The following is a 21681-nucleotide window of genomic DNA, read 5'->3' as shown; positions in this document are numbered from 1 at the left end:
AAGAATCCATTTAGCCTCAGGATAACACAAGGACAATTCCAAATCTAACATGAGATATGGAGTTAAACTGATTAAATAAAATTAATATAACATCTATAATTCGATGAGGAATTTGCAAATATCTGTAATTAAACTCAATAACAATGATTTTTAAAATATATTTTAACTTTGACACTTACAAAAGAGGAACATGTGTACTTACTTTAATGCAGGTTCTAAATTTTTTTCTTTAAGAGCTTCTAAAATGCGATGTAATTCCAAAAATGGTTCTTTTCTACTTTCTTCTAAATTGAGATCTGCTTCCTATAAGTTAATGTACAAAATATTCTTGGATAAATATGTTAGTAAAACATTTTTTTTTCAATCATCAATTTGAGGAGCATTCTCATAGCTTTTTAAGTGAACCCTCCAAGAATTGTCAAATAATTAAATGAGGTTAATGTAATTGCATTTACACATTTCTAGTTAGTTGAGGAAAAAAAAAACCAGGTAAGAAGAGAATTTATCGGAAGTTCATCAGAGTACAGCCCATTATAGTAGCAATAGTACTATCACAAGGTCCAGTCTGTTAGTGTAGTGGCTTATGTGCCTCCAATGACCCTAAGAACTATGCACAAAGCACAAAATCCAAGTAGGGCCTCTCATGCTGGACAGGTCAATGGATAAAGGCAGACTTATATGGATCACCTCTTCCTAGTTATAAAAACAGGTTTACATAGGACCATTATCAAGGTAGGAGTATTGGCCCTATGTAAAAGGGGCCAATACTCCTACCTAGATAAGAAGCAAAGTTACTGAAGCATCAATGACAATTTAAAACCAACAAAACCTGGGAGAGGAAGGCCTCACCTCTGAAACAATGGAAAAAAGTTGTTAGTGGCCTAATGCTCTATTCAGAATGAAGTGATTTTGTAGTAAGTGGAAAGGACAGTTAAAGGAACAACGAACTGGTTGCTAGAATGTTGGTGTTTACAGGGCTTTTGTATACAGGCTTAACTGGCAAATGGCCTTGTTTTGAATGTGAAATAGATTGTATTTGGTTATTTAGTGTATATGAAATTGTTAAATACATCATTTACTAACCTCATTCAATGCCTCAGCTATATCTAACATTCCTTGACGTAAAAAGTGTTCACACACAACTTTATTTAGAATTTTCTGTTTTTCATCTCCTTCAAATGCACCAGCTGTGGTTATTGAACTAAAATCAGATTTAAAATTCTGGGGAAAAGAAAGAAAAAATAATTAAATTTTACACATACAAGTATCACAAAGATACGGAAATTATTGTTGAATATTGTAAATATCTAAATTATTTTTGATTATTATAAATATTAAAGTTATTATACAAAAAACAGATGTAGAAGAATTTTTTATGAAATGCCCATTAGAACTTGAACTAGAATATAATCTGACATACGACAGAACTTTGGAAGTACATTTTTAACACTACGGGTAATATCAAGAAATATGGCATACATAGAATATTTATAATTTAATTTTCTATTGAGTTTCTTGATGCTTATACAAAATAATGAAATAAATACTAATTTCTGAAAGAAAAATATCTAATATCTTAAAATAAAATTATATAAAGCTAATTTCCCATTTCTATAACTTTGCACATAACTATTGTCATTTACTCCCTCTCCTAATGTCTCTATAATTCTTTCTCTCTTAACCATTCCCTGCCACCACACATAGTATGTACACTCATCTTACCCCTCTGTTTACTCTCACTCCCTTTTTCACTATACAATGTAAAGCATGACCGAAGAAACCAACCAACACAACCACCAGCTGACGAAAATTTATATTCTACTGAAGGCAGTTTGTTGTTGTTGTTGTATAGCCCTGTGTCATTCCTGATCAAGAAACATCCAATACAGCTAATCAATCAAATAATCTGGGTAAAATCCACAGATCAAGTACTACGGATATACCATGCCACAGCTCTGGTTGAGGAACAGACAATGTACTCTAACATGCACTGGTTTACCATAAGAGGTACACTGTGTTAATTTAGACATAATACATTTCCTCAATTGATTTATTTGTTCCTGTATGTCAGTTGTTATTTAGCCCAGGTCAGCCCTGTGTGATCAGACCAATAATCAAAGTTACTCCAGCCATGGCAAACCTGCCAATTTCTTGTACATGTATCCAATATAACATTACCCAATATATTTTTCTCTTTTTGAGATGGTAGGGTGTAATTTGAGGAAGGTTTAACTGCTATTTCTCACATATTAAGTGATCATGTAGAAGCCAGAAGGATCTAAATGTGGCCACAGTGAAACTGAGATTCAATCAGAATGTAGCAGTTGGCATTATATGTAGCGATATGCATGAATGGGAGAGATAGTGTTTTAGAATCTTTGTCTGGGTGTTTGAGGCTGACTGAACATGTAATAGTAGAGATTGTAAATGCTGGACTTACTAAAGCAAAATGTATTTCACCATTTGAGCATGATTGTTACCAGCGTCGCCTTACTGGCACATGAAAAAACAGTCAAGCGAGGTCGTTGCCAGTGCCGCTGGACTGACTCCTGTGCAGGTGGCACGTAAAAAACACCATTTTGAGCTTGGCCGTTGCCAGTACCGCCTGACTGGCCCTTGTGCCAGTGGCACGTAAAAGCACCCACTACACTCTCGGAGTGGTTGGTGTTAGGAATGGCATCCAGCTGTAGAAACTCTGCCAGATCAGATTGGAGCCTGGGGCAGCCTTCTGGTTCGCCAGTCCTCAGTCAAATCGTCCAACCCATGCTAGCATGGAAGGCGGACGTTAAAAGATGATGATGATGTATGTATGTATAGTGCTTTTAGGACTTCATTATTCAATGTATCCTTTCTTAAGATGCTTGTGTGGTATTTGAGGAAAACTTAATTACTATTTATATCAAGTCAAACAATCACAAAGAATTTCCCTCATTAGCACTGTACATTATTGTTTAGTTAATTCAATTCTGAAAAGACATATGATCAACAATTTTCTAACATTGCTGTTAAACCCCAGGTCAATCTTGACTGAGTAGACTTGTTTTAGCATTGACCATCCTTCTTTTTCTATATCCAGTTTCATTAATCAATGTGTTTTACCTCTTTTTAAGACAGATGTGATCCCAGGGGGATTTGGTGAGTATTTGTTCAGCTACTAAATACATATTTTGCCTCATTAGCTTTTTGTTTGTTTATGTGGGACTACAAAACAGTTATATAGATATGTTATATTATTACAGAGAGGTGATACTACAAACACTCAATTACTTTTTTATGATACTAAATACTTTGATCATACACAATTTTGTGTCTGATTTTGACTTACAACATAAAAAGTTTTTAAGTTCAAATCAACAAGATAATAAGTAATAACTTATATTGCAACCCATCATAAGTATCATTAAGAATATTTTTAAAATATTTTTAATATGTAGATCCGTAAAAAAAATACAAAAGTAGCTCCTATATCTTTGTATCGTACAAAATTAATAAAATAATTTTAACAAGAGATAAGACTTTAAAATCAAATAATACACAAACAAACAAAAAATATGGGAAAAAAAGAACCAATAAAATCAACTGACTCTATCAATAGCTTTTCCCACTCGGGAAACTGTACTGTGAAGGTCCTTGTGTTCAGTGCTGAGTCTAGAAACTGTATCTCGAACTCGGCGCAGGCTTTGGGACAGGACCATAGACTGGGTAGCAGACACCTCATGATCTGCAGGCACTGAAGAAAACAAAAGTATACAATCAGAAAATAAACTATAGCAAAAATTCCTTAGATTCTTCTTCTTTAATAGTATCCAATGGAAATTGTTATAACATCATTTATGCAAAAAATTGTTTTTAATATTTAGAGAAATAGTTCTTTCTTATTTTAGTACAAGGCCAACAATTTTGCAGGGAGTGGGCAAATTGGTTACATCGACCCTGTACTTAACTGGTACTTTATTTTATCAAAACCCTAAAAAGATGTAAGGCAAAGTTGACCTAGGTGGAGTTTGAACTCAGAACTTAAAGAGCTGGAAGATTTGCTGTTAAGCATTTTGTCCGATGTGATACGATTCTGACATCAAACCACCTTAATATTTTGTGGTAAGGGTGTAGAAAAATATAGCTCTTATTATAAGATGCTGCTGCTAGGCTTTGAATAGTTCAGAAATTAGACAATCCCATATCATTCATTTTCCTTGCATGGTTTGAATTTGCAATATATAGGATTTCACATAACTTGTGAGTCCTAAACTCTTGCAGTAAGAAAGTAAACTGTGTTGGTACTGTTGACATATTTGCTAGTGTTTGAACTAAGCTTTATTATACCACATTGCACACACTCGCACATAGAGCTGCTCCCAAACTTTTCTGGTTCACCAATATGTACACACAATAAGCCACATGTTGAACAGAGATGATGTATTATCAGGTCATCCCATAAGTTCTGTCTGATTTTACCTTTTTTTAAATTGAATGAAATTTAATAGTATTTTAGAATGTCTAATGGAATTAAAAATTATTTTTATGCATTTGTGTCCATTTAAACTAATTAAATATTATTTTACAGAATAATAGAATTAAAATTTCTTTGATTAAAACCCTTTCTAACATGGAAGTATCCAAAGAGAATTTGAGGCACATAATGCTTTATGAGTACAAGAAAGGAAACTCTGCAGCTGAAGCGACTCAAAACATACACTCAGTTTATGGGAAAGAATGCTTGAATGAAAGAACTTGCAAAAGATGTTTTGCAAAATTCAGAAGTGGAGATTTCAGCCTTGAAGATGAAGATCGAACAGGACGTCCAGTTGAGTTTGATGATAAGCTCCTTGAGGCATTACTTAAAGAAAATCCTGCATTATCAGTTGAAGAATTGACAATAAAGCTTAGTTCAAACCATACAACTGTTCATCGTCATCTTCAACAACTTGGAAAGTTTCCTAAACTTGGAAAATGGATGCCTCATGAATTGTCCGAAACTGAAGAAGTTGTCTTACCCTTGGCAAGATTAAACAGCCTCAAGTTCTGTGTTATTGCTTCTTGATTTAATTTACCAACCAATAACAGAGTGTACTGGGTGCTTTTACATGACACCAATACAATAAAGAGGCTGTCTGACTGAAAGTGTAGAAGTTAAAGTAAGTTGGAAGAAACAGATTTAGAGGATGGTAGAGGATAGACTAAGAGAGGAGCAGTTGAGGCGGGGTAATGAAAAAGACAGGGAAAAGGGAAGTATAATATTAGAGGTGAGCGTGAAAGGGAGCAGACAAAGTGGTAAGTGCAATGGAGTGGGTTGAGTAGGGAGAACCCAGTGACTGGAGGAGTCAAACAGAGGGCTCCAGTGCTCCTCCACATATATATATTTTATCATTTTTATGTCCACTTTTGATACATGCATGGGTTAGACAGTTCATCAGGATTTAAGCCAACTCTTATTGGAATCATATAAGTTTATTGTTGTCAGAGAGCAAATAAAGAAGAGACTATCAGAGACGTTGAAAGGGAAGAAAGTAATAGGAAGGAAAAGGAATATAGTGTCAAGAGCTAAGGAAGACATGCAGTGCTACTTTACATATGGGTAGGTAGGGTGGAGCATGAAGGGGAGTTAAGGTGATGATGATGAGGAGCCAGAGTGTATCTTCAGGGTAACATGTTCAAGAGAGTATGGTGACAAATGTATCAGGAAAGAAGGGATGAAGTGATGAAGGCAGATGTAATGCTGTTACACCTCATAAAGACAAAGGATCACATTGACTTGTGGCACTTAGGCATGGCAACATGGATGTTAAAATTTTGTTATGTCTATTGCTATATAAACAGGCATGTTTTGCAAGACATCTGTATGATGGTTCATATGCTGACATGCTTGCTTTCTGTCTAGTCTACATCACTGGCCTCTCTGATAACCTTTCACTCCTCAATCACCTACATCACTCACCCCTCTGTTTCTTGTCCCTCACATCACACATCCCTCTAACTCACTCTTTTGTCTATTATCCATACCATGGTCACTCATGCCTTTATCTCTTCTGTTTCTTGCATCTATGCCCCTATTACTCTTCTCTGTTGTAGATGTGACTAAAGATGACACTTGGCCTTTCTTCTACTCACCACACATTACATTCTTTCACATGTGCCAATTCCTTATCATGCAATTACTCCTCAGTTCTCACTGCTCTATGATTCTGGTGTGACAGGATTGTAGTGGACCTCTTCCATTCACCATACATTGCTTCTAGTTAGTGTAACTAAGGATACTACTGTAACAATTCTGACCCTCTTCACATCACAAATCACAACTCTGCATCATTCACTAGCACAGGATCTATCAACTTTCCAATCACCATGCCACTACCCTCATTGCCTGACCCCTTTGGTCCATATCATCATCTATGTGTATAGGCAACACTAGACCACTTGTGCCCAGTTCTATCCTCATCCTTCCCTTTTATATTGCCTGTCTTCACTTTGTTTCACTGCATGCATGCCAGAATACACTTATTCCTTTTCTCCCACACACCTTAGGCCTCTATCATTGGTCTATTTTCAAGGTTACAAAGACTCCTGTCTTCTGTCCAGGCCTTGTGTATAATGTACTTATCTAAAAATACTCAGTATTTCCTTCTCTTATTACATATCCTTCCTATCACTATCACTCATGCTTCTCATTCTGTAAAGAGGCTGGCACGTAAGCAGAGGCATGGAATTGTGGAATTCCTTTAGACTTCATTTAGACATAAAGTAGATTCGAACCTGATTCAGCAAATTTCCCATAATATTGCAACAGCATTTTTCTCACAGAAAACAATGGTTACTTTTAACATATGGCTTTGCTAACTTGACCCTTCTAACCGCTTGTATGCAGTGGAGAATGGAATGAAATATATCTATTTTTCTAACTAGTTTTGTATAGTTATAAATACAAGAACTCTGTTTTGGCTGACTGGCTTAACGAAACGCCGTCTCTGAAAGAAAAGGCACAGAGAGACAATTATGGTAACTCACCAACAAAGCAATTGCTTCGTCCTACCGCTCTCACTAGCTCACTTTCTCATCCCTACAACATTACCCTATCTCTATCTGTGGTTTACTACTACACAATGAAGAGAACAAGGAAAATCTAGGATACCTCTCTTTACCTTGCATGCTTTACGAATTTGTCATACCAGCCCATCGTGTTTGCCTATATACAAAGTAACGGTAAATAAATGTTTGTTTACAACTTCGATCACTGTTCTTCTTTCATCTTGCACATCAGCAACATCAACACCCATTACAATTGGTAATGGCCGATACCAACACACATCCTAATACTATACCATTGCAACCGGTGACCACTAACTACACTTAATTAACCATTACAGTCATGCTAAGGGCATAGCTACCTCTCTAGTGCTGGTGTCACAAAAAACACAACGAGCTCTTTAATTTTTTTCTAGGACAGGACATCTCTACAACGCTGGTGTCGAAAAAAAAAAAAAAAAAGAATCCCAGTACATTTTGAAAAGTAGTTAGTGACAGGAAGGGTTTTCAGCCAGAAAAACCAAGGTAAAAATGAAATGTGGACAAGAGGAGCCTACTCCCAGTAGGTTAAGAGGAGGAAATTTTCACAAGCAGTAGATGCACAGGATCAGTAAGTACCAAGATTACTTGCAAAATAGACTCCATCCAATGCCCAAGTGGTTCTATAGAAGTAGGTGATAACTTGTTGCCTAGGAGACCTAACTGCCAGTGAGGATGTTCTTTGAACATATTGGCCAAAGTACTACTGTGCTTGTCCAACCCTTGCCAGAAAGGACAACAAATATAAAATAATGATGATGATGACATGTACTTATATACACATAAGCAATTCAACATGTATATCCATTACAAATTTTGAAAAGCTATCTATTCACGACCAAGATAACAGCGTTTCTTACAACCCCCTAAAAATAAATATGGTAAATCAAACAACAGACGAGTACTAGGCAACTAATTCAAATGAAAATGGCCAATCAAATAACAAAATGCTTACAAAAAATACCTCTACTTGACAGGGACAATTAATGTTGACAAAGAACGCCCAGAAATAATTGTTTTGTAAACCGGAAAACCGTGAGACAAGGTTTATTACGAGGTGTTTACAATAGAAGTAGAAAGTTTACATTTATTTGTGACGATGTTATTGTTTAGGATGTCGCTTTTGTTTCAAAGCCCTAATCGAAGACAGCAAAAACAACGGTCTGTCATATTCCTTAATAGTTTATGATATTCGGTCATTTTATTACTACTAAATATCTATACATATTTCTAATAGATAATATATTTTAAACACGACTAAATTCCAACAAAATTCCATTATTATGATTTGTGCATGGTTTTATAAAATACTGAAACGAATTCATATAAACAAATGTTCGTTTAGCTCCAAATCAGCCCTCATTGAGAGCGCTACAACCGTACCCAACCCGTCTTTTTGTATATCCAGGACTACATTGTCTAATGTGTCATTCGTTTTTCAAAACTGCAGGTTTTGATTCGAGGAAATTTGCCTACCATTTCTCATTTGTTGTCCTGTATATGTGTATGTAATGTATGGTATGTTTTTTTATCGCAAATTCAAACAAAAGACTTTTACATTTACTCTACTTTCTTAGCATTATAAATCATTTTACTTTATTATTTATATATTTCGTGATATTTATTTTCTTCTATATAGCTTATTAAATGGCCACTACGTTAATAATAATGAGTCATTGCGCCTTGTTATGTTATAGTGGCAAAATATAGCAATAACAAAGCCTTTCCAAAGTGTGTGTGACACGAAGCAGAGATGATTTCTGCAGAAAACTGCCTAGAGTCAACACGAATAATAATACATCAATAGCGCTAATTTTATTAATTCTAGGAGCATATATAGAAAGGAGTCGATAAGACAGGAGTTTAATTAATAACGTGGAAACTAAATTGAGAAAGAGAAGGAAATAGTGTGAGGTTGAATCCTTCCACAAAAGCTAAAAAAAACGATTTCGTCATAAGGCACAGGATCATTAAAAGTAAGCTTTATTTACATTTTTTGTGTATTATTATTATTATTCAGTAGTTTTATTTTTATAACGTGCTTTCACTTCACTACCGAGCGCAGCTCTGTGCGCCTTGGGTATGTGCTGTGGTTTGCTGTGGTGCTCTTATGTTTACTGTATTGAAAGTGTTTTGCGTAGAATGTGTGCAGTACCCAGTAGTGCAATTTTCTGTATGTTATATATATTTGTAAGTCCTGGTGTTTTTGTTATGTATTTGTCTGAATATTTTTTTATTATACCTAAGGCACCTACTATGATAGGAATTGTTTCTGTTATTATTATTATTATTATTATTTTAAATAGCAGTTGTATAAATAATGCAAAACAATTTTTACTAATTTGCTCGTATGAGTTACCGTTCTTCCCTGATAGATGACAAAAATGTGTAAATGTTTTCTTTTATGTCAATACATATTTGCTTTCTTTTTAGCTTCACACAATCATCAGACGAGGAAGTAAGATTAAAGGAAGTAAACTTATACTCGCGAGAATATTTAAATGAGGTGAGAGGTATATAAATAAATGAGGTACTGAATAAACGAAACCACAAAAATAACTAATTCCTATATGTCTGATTTATATAGAAGTAACATGTACGAAACACGTGCCAATGAAAACTGGTTAAAATATATACACACCCATGTATTGAGTTATATTTACCGTTTGTTCAACTATATATAATGGAAGAAAATTGATATTTGTGACATTTATGCCTTAACTATGAACCGAGAATTGAAATCAAGGTCTCAGAAAGAGACCTTGTCCTTATGCCATTCACATACTATACGCTGATTTCTTTCACAGTAAAACCCATATATTTGTGGAGGTGTGTGGGATGGTGAAATATGTATTTATACTTTAGCAAAAGCACGATTCAAACATGCAGAATAAACATTTATTTGCATGCTTGCAAAACAATAAATAATAAGTAGAAGTTAAACGTATGTAAATACACAAACACAATATATACCTTCACTGATTTCTTTCTTGATATTGTCTACAGAGGTTGCTATGTCACCCAAAGCTCGCTGTGTATGTTCCCGAAGTGCAGTGAATTTTGATAAAACTTTTTCTAATTCCTTCTCCACCGTAAGACAAATATCCATGTTCGGTTGAATTGGATAAAGATGAAAGAACAGTCATTTAAAAATTACAAAAGGGAACAGAGTGAAGACGAAATAAACTGTTGGAGTCTGGCAGAGGTTTAGACACAAAGGAAATAAATAAATAACTATTTAAAAAAAAAGAATAGTAATGAATTATTATTATTTACATATATGTAGGCTCTTGTTTTAAATAAAGTGGACGAAACTCTTATATTGAGTTGGAAGATGTCTGCTTGTTGATCGGTTAATTTCTGACAAAACAAAATATGATGATGACTTCCGGTTTGTTTGTGAGTGAAGGGAGCGAGGAGGGGAAGGAAGTTATAACAGCAACCAATCAGATTCCAGTATTTAGAATTCTAACCAAAAAAGCATTTACATTCCGTAGAGTTTTTCTTATTGTAAAACTTAAATTAGTTTTCTGATGATATGGTTTCTCTTTTCGTAGAACTGGTCAAAACGAAATATTTAGGATTAAAAAAAAAATAATAACAATCAGTAATGTTAGGAAATAGAAATAGTTTGAATCGTAAACCGAACTTGAAAGATGAAATCTGCTTGCTCTGTAATCTTTCTGGAAAACTTAAATACGTTTTTTCTGATGAATATGATTTTGCTCTGCACAGATTTAGACGAAACGAAATGTATACTGCTTATATATTTAGGGTAAGGAGATGGAAAGTTTCAAACCAAACCTGAATCGAAAAATCTGCCTGCTCTTTGCAGGTCCATGTGTTTTGAGAAGAAAAATAACTAGAGGTTGTTTTGTTTACATCTTTTCTATGGTTATTAGCGTTGTAAGCTCAAAAAGTATACTTTGTTAATAATAAACTTACCACTTCAATATTGGCAGTTTTGTTTCAGTTACTTACATTTATTCTGTAAATAAATCTAGTTTTCGACAGCAGCCACTGTATAATCACATATACATTTACTTAATGATTCTTCCAACATGATTTCGGCTGGTCCAGTGAAGTACACATTTCACTTGATAGGGACATAATTGTTTTTAACATAGAGACATGCAGCAGATTCAAACCTGAATCAACAAATTGCTAAGTTAAAATCATGGCTTAGTAACAGCCTTTTCATGTGATCCACCAAGTTATGGACCAATCAGCATCGAGACATCATGTGATGCATATTTCTAGAAGCTGTTAGAACATCTATCAAGACTTATGAATAGGCATGCTCTGGGTGTCAATTTCCAGTGTGTGGGCACCCACAGCTAAGCTAGCTACATTCTCATGACTCTTTACTCAACCTAGTAGATGGCAGCTATTTTGCAATCATGAACCCAACATAGTATAGTTTCTCCTATTGTAATTTACAGAACCTTCTTAATCATAATCAGCTATTTGTAAGAGCTACAGAATTGTCCTTTCCATACATGATGCAGGTGTGGCTTTATGATTGAGAAGGTTACTTCTCAACCACATGTTTTCAGGTTCCCTACTATATGACATCTTGGGCAAATGTCTTCTACTATAGCCCAGGCTGATCAAAACCTTGTGAATAGAGTAGATGGAAATTAAAAGAAGCCTATTGTGTACATAAGGAATGACTTTGATCATGTCTGTTTACTCAGGACAGCCCTAAGAATGAACACAAATGCTGGATGCAGTGGCAGTGAAGAAGAAAAAAATTAGAAAGAAAGAAAAAAAATGAAGTAATAGTAACAGAAGCAGCAACAACTTCTAAGACAGATGGTTCATTATCTAATTCAGAAATTAGTGAAGAATTGAAACAAATGGAAGAAATAAAAACAGAACAAGTAGAGTAATGAAAATTGAATAGATGTTTTATTGAAGTCATTGTTTTCTGAATATCAATATTTTTTATGTTTTTTCTTTTTGCTAGAACTTAATGTAAAGTTCTTTAATGGGTCAGCTTGGTATTTTCTCTGCAATGGAAACAGTAAATATAGAATTAGTTAATATATAAGAAATGACTTGGTAATTTTCAAATTATTCTGTTTTCTTGCCAGAATTTTTATTTTTTTATTTTTGTAAGAAGTTACAAAGTGACTCAATGGCCTAGAGTTTCATAAGTTCTGTTCACCCTGTTTATTCTGCCAAATCTTTTTTATTTATTCATTTATTATACTTTTGCTAGAAGCCTAGTGCAATAAAATGATTTTCAGAAACATTTAAAATTTGAATGAGAGGGGTAATGTCAAAAAGCCAGTGTGAATTCCGCTACGTCAGGGGTCAGTGAACTAAGGTAAATTACCCCAGGTGGGGTAAAAATGAAAGTCTTGGGGGTAATGAGGACTCATTAGACATAAGTAAAATTATATAAAAAATGTGTTCCTTGTTACAAATTTTTCTTCTGGCATGAAGAGGCAGTCAAAAAGTTGCTACCTTTTGCAACAACCTGCCTTTGCAAAAAAGGATTTTCTACTCTTAATGAACATAAAAACAAAACAGAGTAATCGATTGGATCCCGAAGACTATCTAAACTGTTCTGGCATCAAAATACCCCAATTTTGATGTAATTGTAACAAAAATGAAACATCATTTCTCCAAAACTTGAAGTGAAAAAGTTTCTAGAAAAATCCTTTTGTTTCATAATGAAGATATTAATTTATTTTATTGCATTTGTTTTATACTTTTTATATTCATTATTGTATTCTCCATATAAATAGATTCAATAAACTTTTTTAATAAAAAAATCTATGATTTTCTTCCTTTCAAATCAAGTGGGTAACATTGATGTAAATAAATATATTTTGCGGTAATTGGTTAAAAAAGTTCCCCAACCCCTGCTCTACATAATACATTGACTAGAAAAAGAATGAACCAAAATTCAGTCCATGGATGAGAACTGGAGATAGACTGAAAATAGTTCCATGCAAAAATGATATAGACAGCTAAAGTTATTCTGTTTGTATATGACAAGAGTTCTAGATGTTTCTATTTACACTATCTTACGTACATATTTGTTTACTCTTTTAATTGTTTCAGTCATTGGACTGTGACCATACTGGAGCACTGCTTTTAGAGTCAAACAAACAAATCAATACCATTGCCAACTTATGGGGGAACAAATACAAAGATACATGCACCACAAACACATATATTCATATATATACAAGCAGCTAAGCCCGGTTTCACCTGGTCAGTTTGGATGATGTGGCTGTAAAACTTGCTCTGTATAAGCATTCGACTTGTTTGGGCATGCTTACATTAAAAAACAATTTTAGAATGACTTTTTTCTGTCAGAATGCTAAAAATAACTGACCAACAAAAAAAAATCAATCAAGATTCAACCAAATCAAAAAATAAACCCAAATACTAAGCGAACAAAGATGAACCATCTCGCTTCCATTGCACGCATGCACACACACATATATTCACACTGAGTTGAAATGCTGTTTGATTTATTTTTTTCAGCATACAATTTTCATCATCCCACTACCAAGTGTGACATCACCCCTTCCTTTCTTATTCATAAACACAAGAGTATTATTATAGTAGATTATCTCGGTAACCATGGGAGCTATGAAAAAATACAAAGCCCAGCATCACCACCAGATCATTCTACACATTTCCACCCAGCCGTTTGACTGTGAATCCCAAGACAAGAAAGAATCGCCCATGTCAAATTTATATGTATAGATTAGGTGCAGGCATGCTCTGTGGTAAGAAGCTTGCTTTGCAACAACATAGCTTGGGATTCAGTTCAACTTGAGCAAGTGTCTTCTACTACAAGCCTTGTGAGTGGATTTGGTAGGCAGAAACTGAAAGAAGCCTGTTGTATATCATCACAATCATCAACTATCTGTTTTCCATGCTGGCATGAGTTAGACAGTCAGACTGGATCTGGTAAGCCGGAGAGCTGTACACACATAACATGGGCTGTGACTAGTGAGTATATGCAATGACTTGAAAGAAATGAAGCCAGTATGCTTTGCTGGATGGGTAATGTCAGTGTGCATATATGACAGAGTGTAACTGATTTGGTTGCTCGTCCCCTGCAACCCTCCCCAGTTGTGTATCCTTAATCTTGCAGGCTTGTAGGTGCTATGTCAAAAGCACCTGTACTGGAAGATAAGGGGCTTCCACACAATTTCTGTCAACTAAATTCAATCGCAAGGCACTGGTTGACTTAGAACAGTAGTAGAAGAAACTTGCCCATTCTGCCAGTTGACTGCTTAATTTCAAGCAAAATAATATACCTTGAAACAAGAGTAAAGCCATTTCAGTTAACCTCTATGTGATCAACAGAGCTGCTAAAAACAGTAGCGAAACCATAAAAAGAAGTTATATTCGATGATTGTAATCCTATGTTTGAAAACAGGTTGGTTATAGTTGAAACACTCTGGTAACAGGTTTGCTTCATCAGGTTTGATCTGGGGCTTAGCAACAACATAATGACTAAGATGACACATACTAATCTTCACAGCTATTCATGCAACTTGAGCTTGAATCACAGAAACAAATGAAAATTACCTTCTTTTTCTTTGAAGTCCGTTGGTGAGAAATTGGTTGTATTTTTTTGACACCAGGTGAATTATTTATAGAATTTTTAAGTGTTGTAGGTACTGAAAAAAATAAACAAAAAGTAACATTATACACACACATATATATATCATCATTATTATTTAACATCCATTTTCCATACTGGGTTGGATGGTTTAAGATTTATATATATCTATATATATATATATATATATATATATATATATATATATATATATATATATATATATATATATATATATATATATATATATATATATATATATATATATATATTACATACACAAATAAGAGGAATGACCAGCAAAAGTGGACTCCTATATGCTAGAAATAGATGCCGAATCATCTAACCATGAAGAATATGTTCTCAGTAAAATTTCAGCGAGACAAATGAAAAAATACTAAATAAAAAAAAAACGATTATTTAGTATTTTTTCATTTGTCTTGCCCTTTTACGGTCTGTCGTCTCACTGAAATTTTACTGAGAACATATTCTTCGTGGTTAGATGATTCGGCATCTATTTCTAGCATATAGGAGTCCACTTTTGCTGGTCATTCTTCTTATTTGTGTCTGTAATATAATTTTAATCTTCGGATTTTTTTAATACGCTGGACCAATGGTTTTAATTGATTAATATCAATTCCTACCCTTATTAAATTTTAAATATATATATATATATATATATGCCAGTCCAGGGGCACTGGCAACGATCTCCTGTAGGATTTTCGAGCGAGATCGTTGCCAGTGCCCCTGGACTGGCTTGTGCGGGTGGCACATAAAAGACACCATTTCGAGCGTGGCCGTTTTCGTGCGGGTGACACATAAAAGCACCCACTACACTCTCTGAGTGGTTGGCGTTAGGAAGGGCATCCAGCTGTAGAAACTCTGCCAAATCAGACTGGAGCCTGGTGTTGCCATCCGGTTTCACCAGTCCTCAGTCAAATCGTCCAACCCATGCTAGCATGGAAAGCGGACGTTAAACGATGATGATGATGATGATGATGATATATACACACATACATATATATGTATATATATATATATATAAAACAGAGAAACAAAAGAAAGCTTTAAAAAAACAGAAACTTGCTAATCAGGAAGTAAATGTGTGTGTGTGCTTACATCATTATCAACACACACATTTATGTATAGACATACATGAATAAATATGGCAGAAGAGAGTAAGCATATCAGTAGAGTGTGGGCTGATAAAAACAAAGAATGAGTAAATTTGTTCTTTTTCTGTCTATCTGTGATTGATCTATGAAAGCTTTCCAGAATATTGGCAATTATATTTTTGCCCATAGACTGTTTGGTGATAATCCATGAGGAAAGGGTTGGTGACTCAAAGGAGATTAGGTTACTATTTCTAACATGTCTGGCTACCACATAGAGGTTTTCCTAGTTGGTTCATACAAATGCACACAGACACATTCACACACACAAGGCAGATATAGAAAGATAACATAATCAAAGTATCCAGAATATGTGATACAAAAACCCCCTTGACTGGGAGGGGGAGTAGTATTGAAGAAGGTGGCTTTGTACCAGCTGATGAGAGGTTAAAGAATAATAGAGAAATAGGAGATAGGAGTCATGATGTAGTAGAGATACAAGGATACCTCAGCTAGAATAGAAAGGAAAGAGAGAGACAGAGGGTGGTGGAGATGTGTCAGGACATACCCTCAAGGTACTGTGGGGAGTAAATACAGGTGAAGTGATACAGAGGACTAGGCTGGGTGAGTAGGCAACAGGAATAGAGGTGGGGGAGTTTCATGAAAACATGAGAGATGGCTGGAGATGAGATAGAAGTGACAGTGAGAGATATAGGAGTGGCTGGGGGGGGGGGGGGGGGGTAGATATGTGAGGGTATTGGGAATAATAACAGAAAGGAGGTGTTAAGGATGAAGTATATAGCAAGGAAGAGAGACAGAGAAGTGGCTGAAGACACAGGAAGGAAGTGATTGGTGGAAAAAGTGGTCAAGGAAGATAAAGGCTAAAAGGAAGTAGTTCTGGGGTGAGGTAGAGGGAATGTATTCAAAATAATGGACTATACTCTCCTTTAAAATGTGGCCTATTCCCAGTGCAATTATATATAATTATTTGGATAATGATAACTTTTATAATTCAAAACTAGTGGCACTTGAATTATTCTTGCAAGTGTTCTAGAAACAATCAATATAGACAGTAATATCATCATCGTTTAACGTCCGCTTTCCATGCTAGCATGGGTTGGACGATTTGACTGAGGACTGGTGAAACCGGATGGCAACACCAGGCTCCAGTCTGATTTGGCAGAGTTTCTACAGCTGGATGCCCTTCCTAACGCCAACCACTCAGAGAGTGTAGTGGGTGCTTTTACGTGTCACCCGCACGAAAACGGCCACGCTCGAAATGGTGTCTTTTATGTGCCACCCGCACAAGCCAGTCCAGGGGCACTGGCAACGATCTCGCTCGAAAATCCTACAGGAGCCAGTCAGGCGGTACTGGCAACGGCCACGCTCAAAATGGTGCATCTCATGTGCCACCCGCACAAGAACCAGTCCAGGGGCACTGGCAACGATCTTACTTGGCTTGCCGGGTCTTCTCACGCACAGCCCATTTCCAAAGGTCTCGGTCCGTAGTCATCGCCTCGGTGAGGCCCAATGTACGAAGGTCTTGCCTCACCACCTCAGCCCAGGTCTTCCTGGGCCTACCTCTTCCACGGGTTCCCTCAACTGTTAGGGTGTGGCACTTTTTCACGCAGCTATCCTCCTCCATTCTCACCACATGTCCATACCAGCGCAATCGTCTCTCTTGCACGCCACAACTGATGCTTCTAATGTTCAGCTTTTCTCTCAAGATACTTACACTCTGACGGGTATTCACATTGACATTACACATCCAACGGAGCATACTGGCTTCATTCCTTGCGAGCTTACGTATGTCCTCAGCAGTTACAGCCCATGTTTCACTGCCATGTAGCATGGTTGTTCGTACGCATGCGTCATACAGTCTGCCTTTTACTCTGAGTGAGAGTCCCTTTGTCGCCAGCAGGGGTAAGAGCTCTCTAAACTTTGCCCAGGCTATTCTTATTCTAGCAGCTACACTTTCAGCGCACCCACCCCCACTACTAACTTGGTCGCCCAGATAGCGGAAGCTATCGACTACCTCTAGTTTTTCACCCTGGAATGAGATAGAAGTTGTTTCCTGTTTGTTTGCAGTCTTTATTGCACCTGAACATCTGCCACAAACAAAAACTAACTTGCTAGTTAACCTGCCTTTGATGTTGCTGCACCTCTTATGTGTCCATAGCTTGCACCGGGTACATCTTATAGAGTTACTACCTACTCCTTTTCTACATACTGAGCAGGGCCATCTACCTGAAGGGGTTTGTGTTTTATCTACCTTCCTACTTATTAGGATTTTGGTTTTAGCTAGGTTGACTCTAAGGCCCTTCAATTCTAGACCTTGCTTCCACACCTGAAACTTCTCCTCTAGTTCTGATAGTGACTCCGCAATTAGGGCAAGGTCATCAGCATAGAGGAGCTCCCAGGGGCAACCTGTCTTGAACTCCTCTGTGATTGCCTGGAGGACTATGGTAAATAATAGGGGGCTGAGGACGGAACCTTGGTGGACCCCTACCTCTACCCGGAATTCATTGCTGTACTCATTTCCAACCCTCACCTTACTGGCCGCATCTCTGTACATGGCTCGCACAGCTCTCACTAGCCATTCTTCTATCCCAAGTTTCCTCATTGACCACCAGATAAGGGATCGGGGGACCCTGTCAAAGGCTTTCTCCATGTCAACGAAAGCCAGGTACAGAGGTTTATCCTTGGCTAGGTATTTCTCTTGCAACTGTCTCACTAGAAATAAGGCATCAGTAGTGCTTTTACCTGGCACGAACCCAAACTGCATCTCAATTGCTGTTACTTACCTAAATAATCAGGAACATTTTCTAGCTTCAAACATTTTTGAGAAAATTGTAATTTTGCATCATGATGTAAAACTTCTTTATCCCTTGGATGAGCTTGGAAAAATGACTGCAAAAAAAAAAAAGTATAGATAATGGTCATCATAATAGTGGTCTATAACACAAGTAGTCACTTCTTTTGTAGGAGGGTATGGTTGATTTGCTGATTCTACTATTTAACTGTTTTGTTTTCTGTTTTGGGAGGATGAAAGGCAAAACAAAAACGTCATGGTATATTTGTCCTGAATTTTTTCACATGATTTTGGTAAAGGAGTGGGGACAGGGCCCATGTCCCTTTTCAGAGCCTTCATGACTGGTAGGAAGAAATAACCATAAGATCAGAGACCTGGCCAGAATGTTTGCAACAGAATATATTCCACTAAAAGCACCAAAGGCCAGGTAGTGGTGTTCAACCAGGAGATAAATTAAGTCTCCCACTCAAAAATGGTGCCTCCTATGAGCTTCCATAGTTTGTGTTCAACATGTTTAACTCGTAAGGTACTGGTTGAACTGAGGTTAAGGTATAAGAGAATTGCCCAAGGTGCTGCACAGTGGGATTGAACTGAAAACCAAACAGTTGAAAAGTGAACTTTTTAACCACATAACCATACGTGCATCCAATTCTAAAAATTATGTCGAAACAATGCAGAGAATCAAGAATACTATATATCAACTGAATTGACTTTGTCAGTCTCTACCAGTCTGCCTGGTTCTTTGATTCCATGATACAAACTTCCTGTTTTAAAGTAATCCAAATCAAATCGAAGCAAATCTATCAAAAGTAATCCAAATCTATCAAAATATGTTATTTTATGTTTTAAACACCAGCTTAATGACAAAGTTACTTTACAACATTCTTCAATATTTTAAAAATTAACTGAAACATTGATAGTGTATTTCAAAAGAAATATGCTAATCATCATTTTCATTATAACTTTAATGTCCACTTTTTCATGCTTGCATGGATCATCTGGAATTTGTTCAGACAAATTTTCTATGGCTGGATGTCCTTCCGGTCACCAACCCTCACTCGTTTCCTGACAAAGTAACGTTTTCCCCACCACCAGACACATCTTCATGGAAGATGGGAAACAAATGATACTGCTTGTGTGTCAGTAACACTTATTTACAATTATCATGTGATACTAAAGCAAAGAGGCATAAACACACAAATATACAGTATGCTTCTTTCAGTTTCCATCTACCAAATCAACTCACATGGCTTTGTTCAACCTGGGGCTATAGTGGAAAACACTTCACCAAAGTAACTTCACCACACACACCCATACCTGTGTCTGAAGGATTAATTGCATGAAGCAACAAGACGCTAAAACACATATCATATGGTCTACTACCACACTATCAATTCCTGCAGGACAGAGTGTACTGGAATGAAGTGTAGCTTATCAAGAATATCTGACCTGTACAAGAAAACTATTTGAGTGAAGGACACTACTGTCTTCAGAGGCAAAGCTGACCAAAGACAATAATATATCAGAGTGATAGTTACGTGAATTTTGATTAGATATTGGAAACTTACATTTAATTTCTTGGAATTTAGGACTTCTTGTCGAATTTCTTTCAGTCTTGCTTCTTTGACAGCTTTTCTTGTGCAGACATTCAATGCATCCTGGTAAAAGTAAATAAAAAAAAAATAAAAAGATGAACAACTGTAATAAATTTATGCATTATTATTGCTTATTGTATTTTCAGAACCAAATTGATTATCATTTTTTTCTTTTGTTTCAATCACTAGACTATGGCTATGCTGGGGTGACACCTTACAGGATTTTAGTTGAACAGAATTTTTTTTTATATTGGGATGATCCATCAGATTGGCCAATGAAAAATTAAACAAAACAAAAAAAAAACCGTTTCCATCACACGAATAATAAAACAGTTTTAACAGGCAATAATAATCAGGTTGCAGTCTTACTACAGTAATTAACTAACAGTCGCACCACTTCATTTGCACAATACTAAGAAACCATTTATTCAAGATAAGCAAAGAACATTTGCAAATTAACCTTTTTGTTACCACATTTTTGTTGAAATAAACTGACTTTATTTCAATTTGCCGGTGCTTTCGAGCGAGATCGTTGCCGGTGCTCCTGGACTGGCTCTTGTGCGGGTGGCACATAAAAGACACCATTTCGAGCGTGGCCGTTTTCGTGCGGGTGACACGTAAAAGCACCCACTACACTCTCTGAGTGGTTGGCGTTAGGAAGGGCATCCAGCTGTAGAAACTCTGCCAAATTAGATTGGAGCCTGGTGTTGCCATCTGGTTTCACCAGTCCTCAGTCAAATCGTCCAACCCATGCTAGCATGGAAGGCGGACGTTAAACGATGATGATGATGATGATGAACTGTCATTATTAAGCAAGTCTTACCATGAGATTTCTATGGATGGTTTTAATTCAAATCATTTTAAAACAGGAAATTTGTATCATAAAAACCATAGGCGGTTTCGGGCACAATAGTATCAAAAGGGTTAAATAGTTGTTTTAAGCATCATTGGGGTTGTTCTCTTATTTAATACCTATAATTCTTTTCTCCATGCCTGCATAATTTAAACAGAGACTTATTTGATGTTGGATACTTTTTATGTTGCTAACCCTTCATCATTATCATTACCACCACTGTTTTAACATTCATTTTTTCCATGCTCACATGGCCACACAGTATTTGTTGAAGCAGATTTTTTGTAGCTGGTTACCCTTCCTGTCATCAGCCCTCACCTGTTTTCAATTAAGGTAATATTTCCCCATGATCAGATATGTTTTCCATGAAAGACAATAAATGAAGGACATTACTTGCATGACAGTAACACTTGTTTTTATAACTATCATGCAGTCCTGGCAAGAAGAGAGTAACATCCACACACACACTATAGGCTTCTTTCGGTTTCCATTTACCAAATCCACTCACAAGATATTGGTTGGCACAAAGTTATAGTAAAAGACACATGTTCAAGTTGTCATATAGTGGGACTGAAAGAGACCATGTTACTGGAAAACAAGTTTCTTACCAAACACTTACACTTATGAAAAATTGGTTTATCTTTTGATAAACA

The 21681-nt window shown here is 36.2% G+C and overlaps 2 protein-coding genes and 1 long non-coding RNA gene across 12 annotated transcripts in view; 1 reads left to right on the top strand and 2 right to left on the bottom strand.

The window, feature by feature from the left end:
• LOC106870629 (E3 ubiquitin-protein ligase RMND5A) overlaps window positions 1-11275 on the bottom strand; it is a 29002-nt gene extending 17727 nt beyond the window's left edge. For 2 of the 8 annotated variants that reach the window (XM_089347158.1, XM_089347160.1), the window contains exons 1-5: window positions 11005-11236; window positions 10033-10141; window positions 3585-3730; window positions 1084-1221; window positions 203-303 (exon numbers count right to left, since the gene is read on the bottom strand). In XM_089347158.1, coding sequence (XP_089203284.1) covers window positions 203-303; window positions 1084-1221; window positions 3585-3695 — 350 coding nt within the window. In that variant the 5' untranslated portion in view covers window positions 3696-3730; window positions 10033-10141; window positions 11005-11236. Of the gene's footprint in view, window positions 1-202; window positions 304-1083; window positions 1222-3584; window positions 3731-7136; window positions 7159-10032; window positions 10301-10335; window positions 10437-11004 lie in introns of those variants that run through there. The other 6 variants (XM_014916764.3, XM_014916765.3, XM_089347159.1 and 3 more) reach the window with 5 other exon arrangements.
• Window positions 7491-10663, top strand: LOC106870631 (uncharacterized). Its single transcript, XR_016240670.1, has 3 exons — window positions 7491-7630; window positions 9493-9565; window positions 10617-10663. It is a non-coding gene; the product is annotated as an uncharacterized LOC106870631 (long non-coding RNA).
• A 673-nt stretch (window positions 11276-11948) lies between the features above and the next one.
• The window catches only part of LOC106870628 (putative ATP-dependent RNA helicase DDX56), a 32444-nt gene continuing 22711 nt past the window's right edge, over window positions 11949-21681 (bottom strand). For all 3 annotated transcript variants that reach the window (XM_089347156.1, XM_014916763.3, XM_089347157.1), the window contains 4 exons: window positions 20149-20238; window positions 18573-18678; window positions 14623-14714; window positions 11949-12071 (listed from right to left, as the gene is read on the bottom strand). In XM_089347156.1, the coding sequence (XP_089203282.1) occupies window positions 11997-12071; window positions 14623-14714; window positions 18573-18678; window positions 20149-20238 (363 nt within the window). In that variant the 3' untranslated portion in view covers window positions 11949-11996. The remainder of the gene's footprint in view (window positions 12072-14622; window positions 14715-18572; window positions 18679-20148; window positions 20239-21681) is intronic.

This window comes from Octopus bimaculoides, chromosome 2 (genome assembly GCF_046866305.1).
Source record: "Octopus bimaculoides isolate indiv1 chromosome 2, ASM4686630v1, whole genome shotgun sequence".
NCBI lineage: Eukaryota > Metazoa > Mollusca > Cephalopoda > Octopoda > Octopodidae > Octopus > Octopus bimaculoides.
The sequence above is the reverse complement of the archived record's forward strand: the minus strand, read 5'-3'. Positions and strand labels throughout refer to the sequence as shown.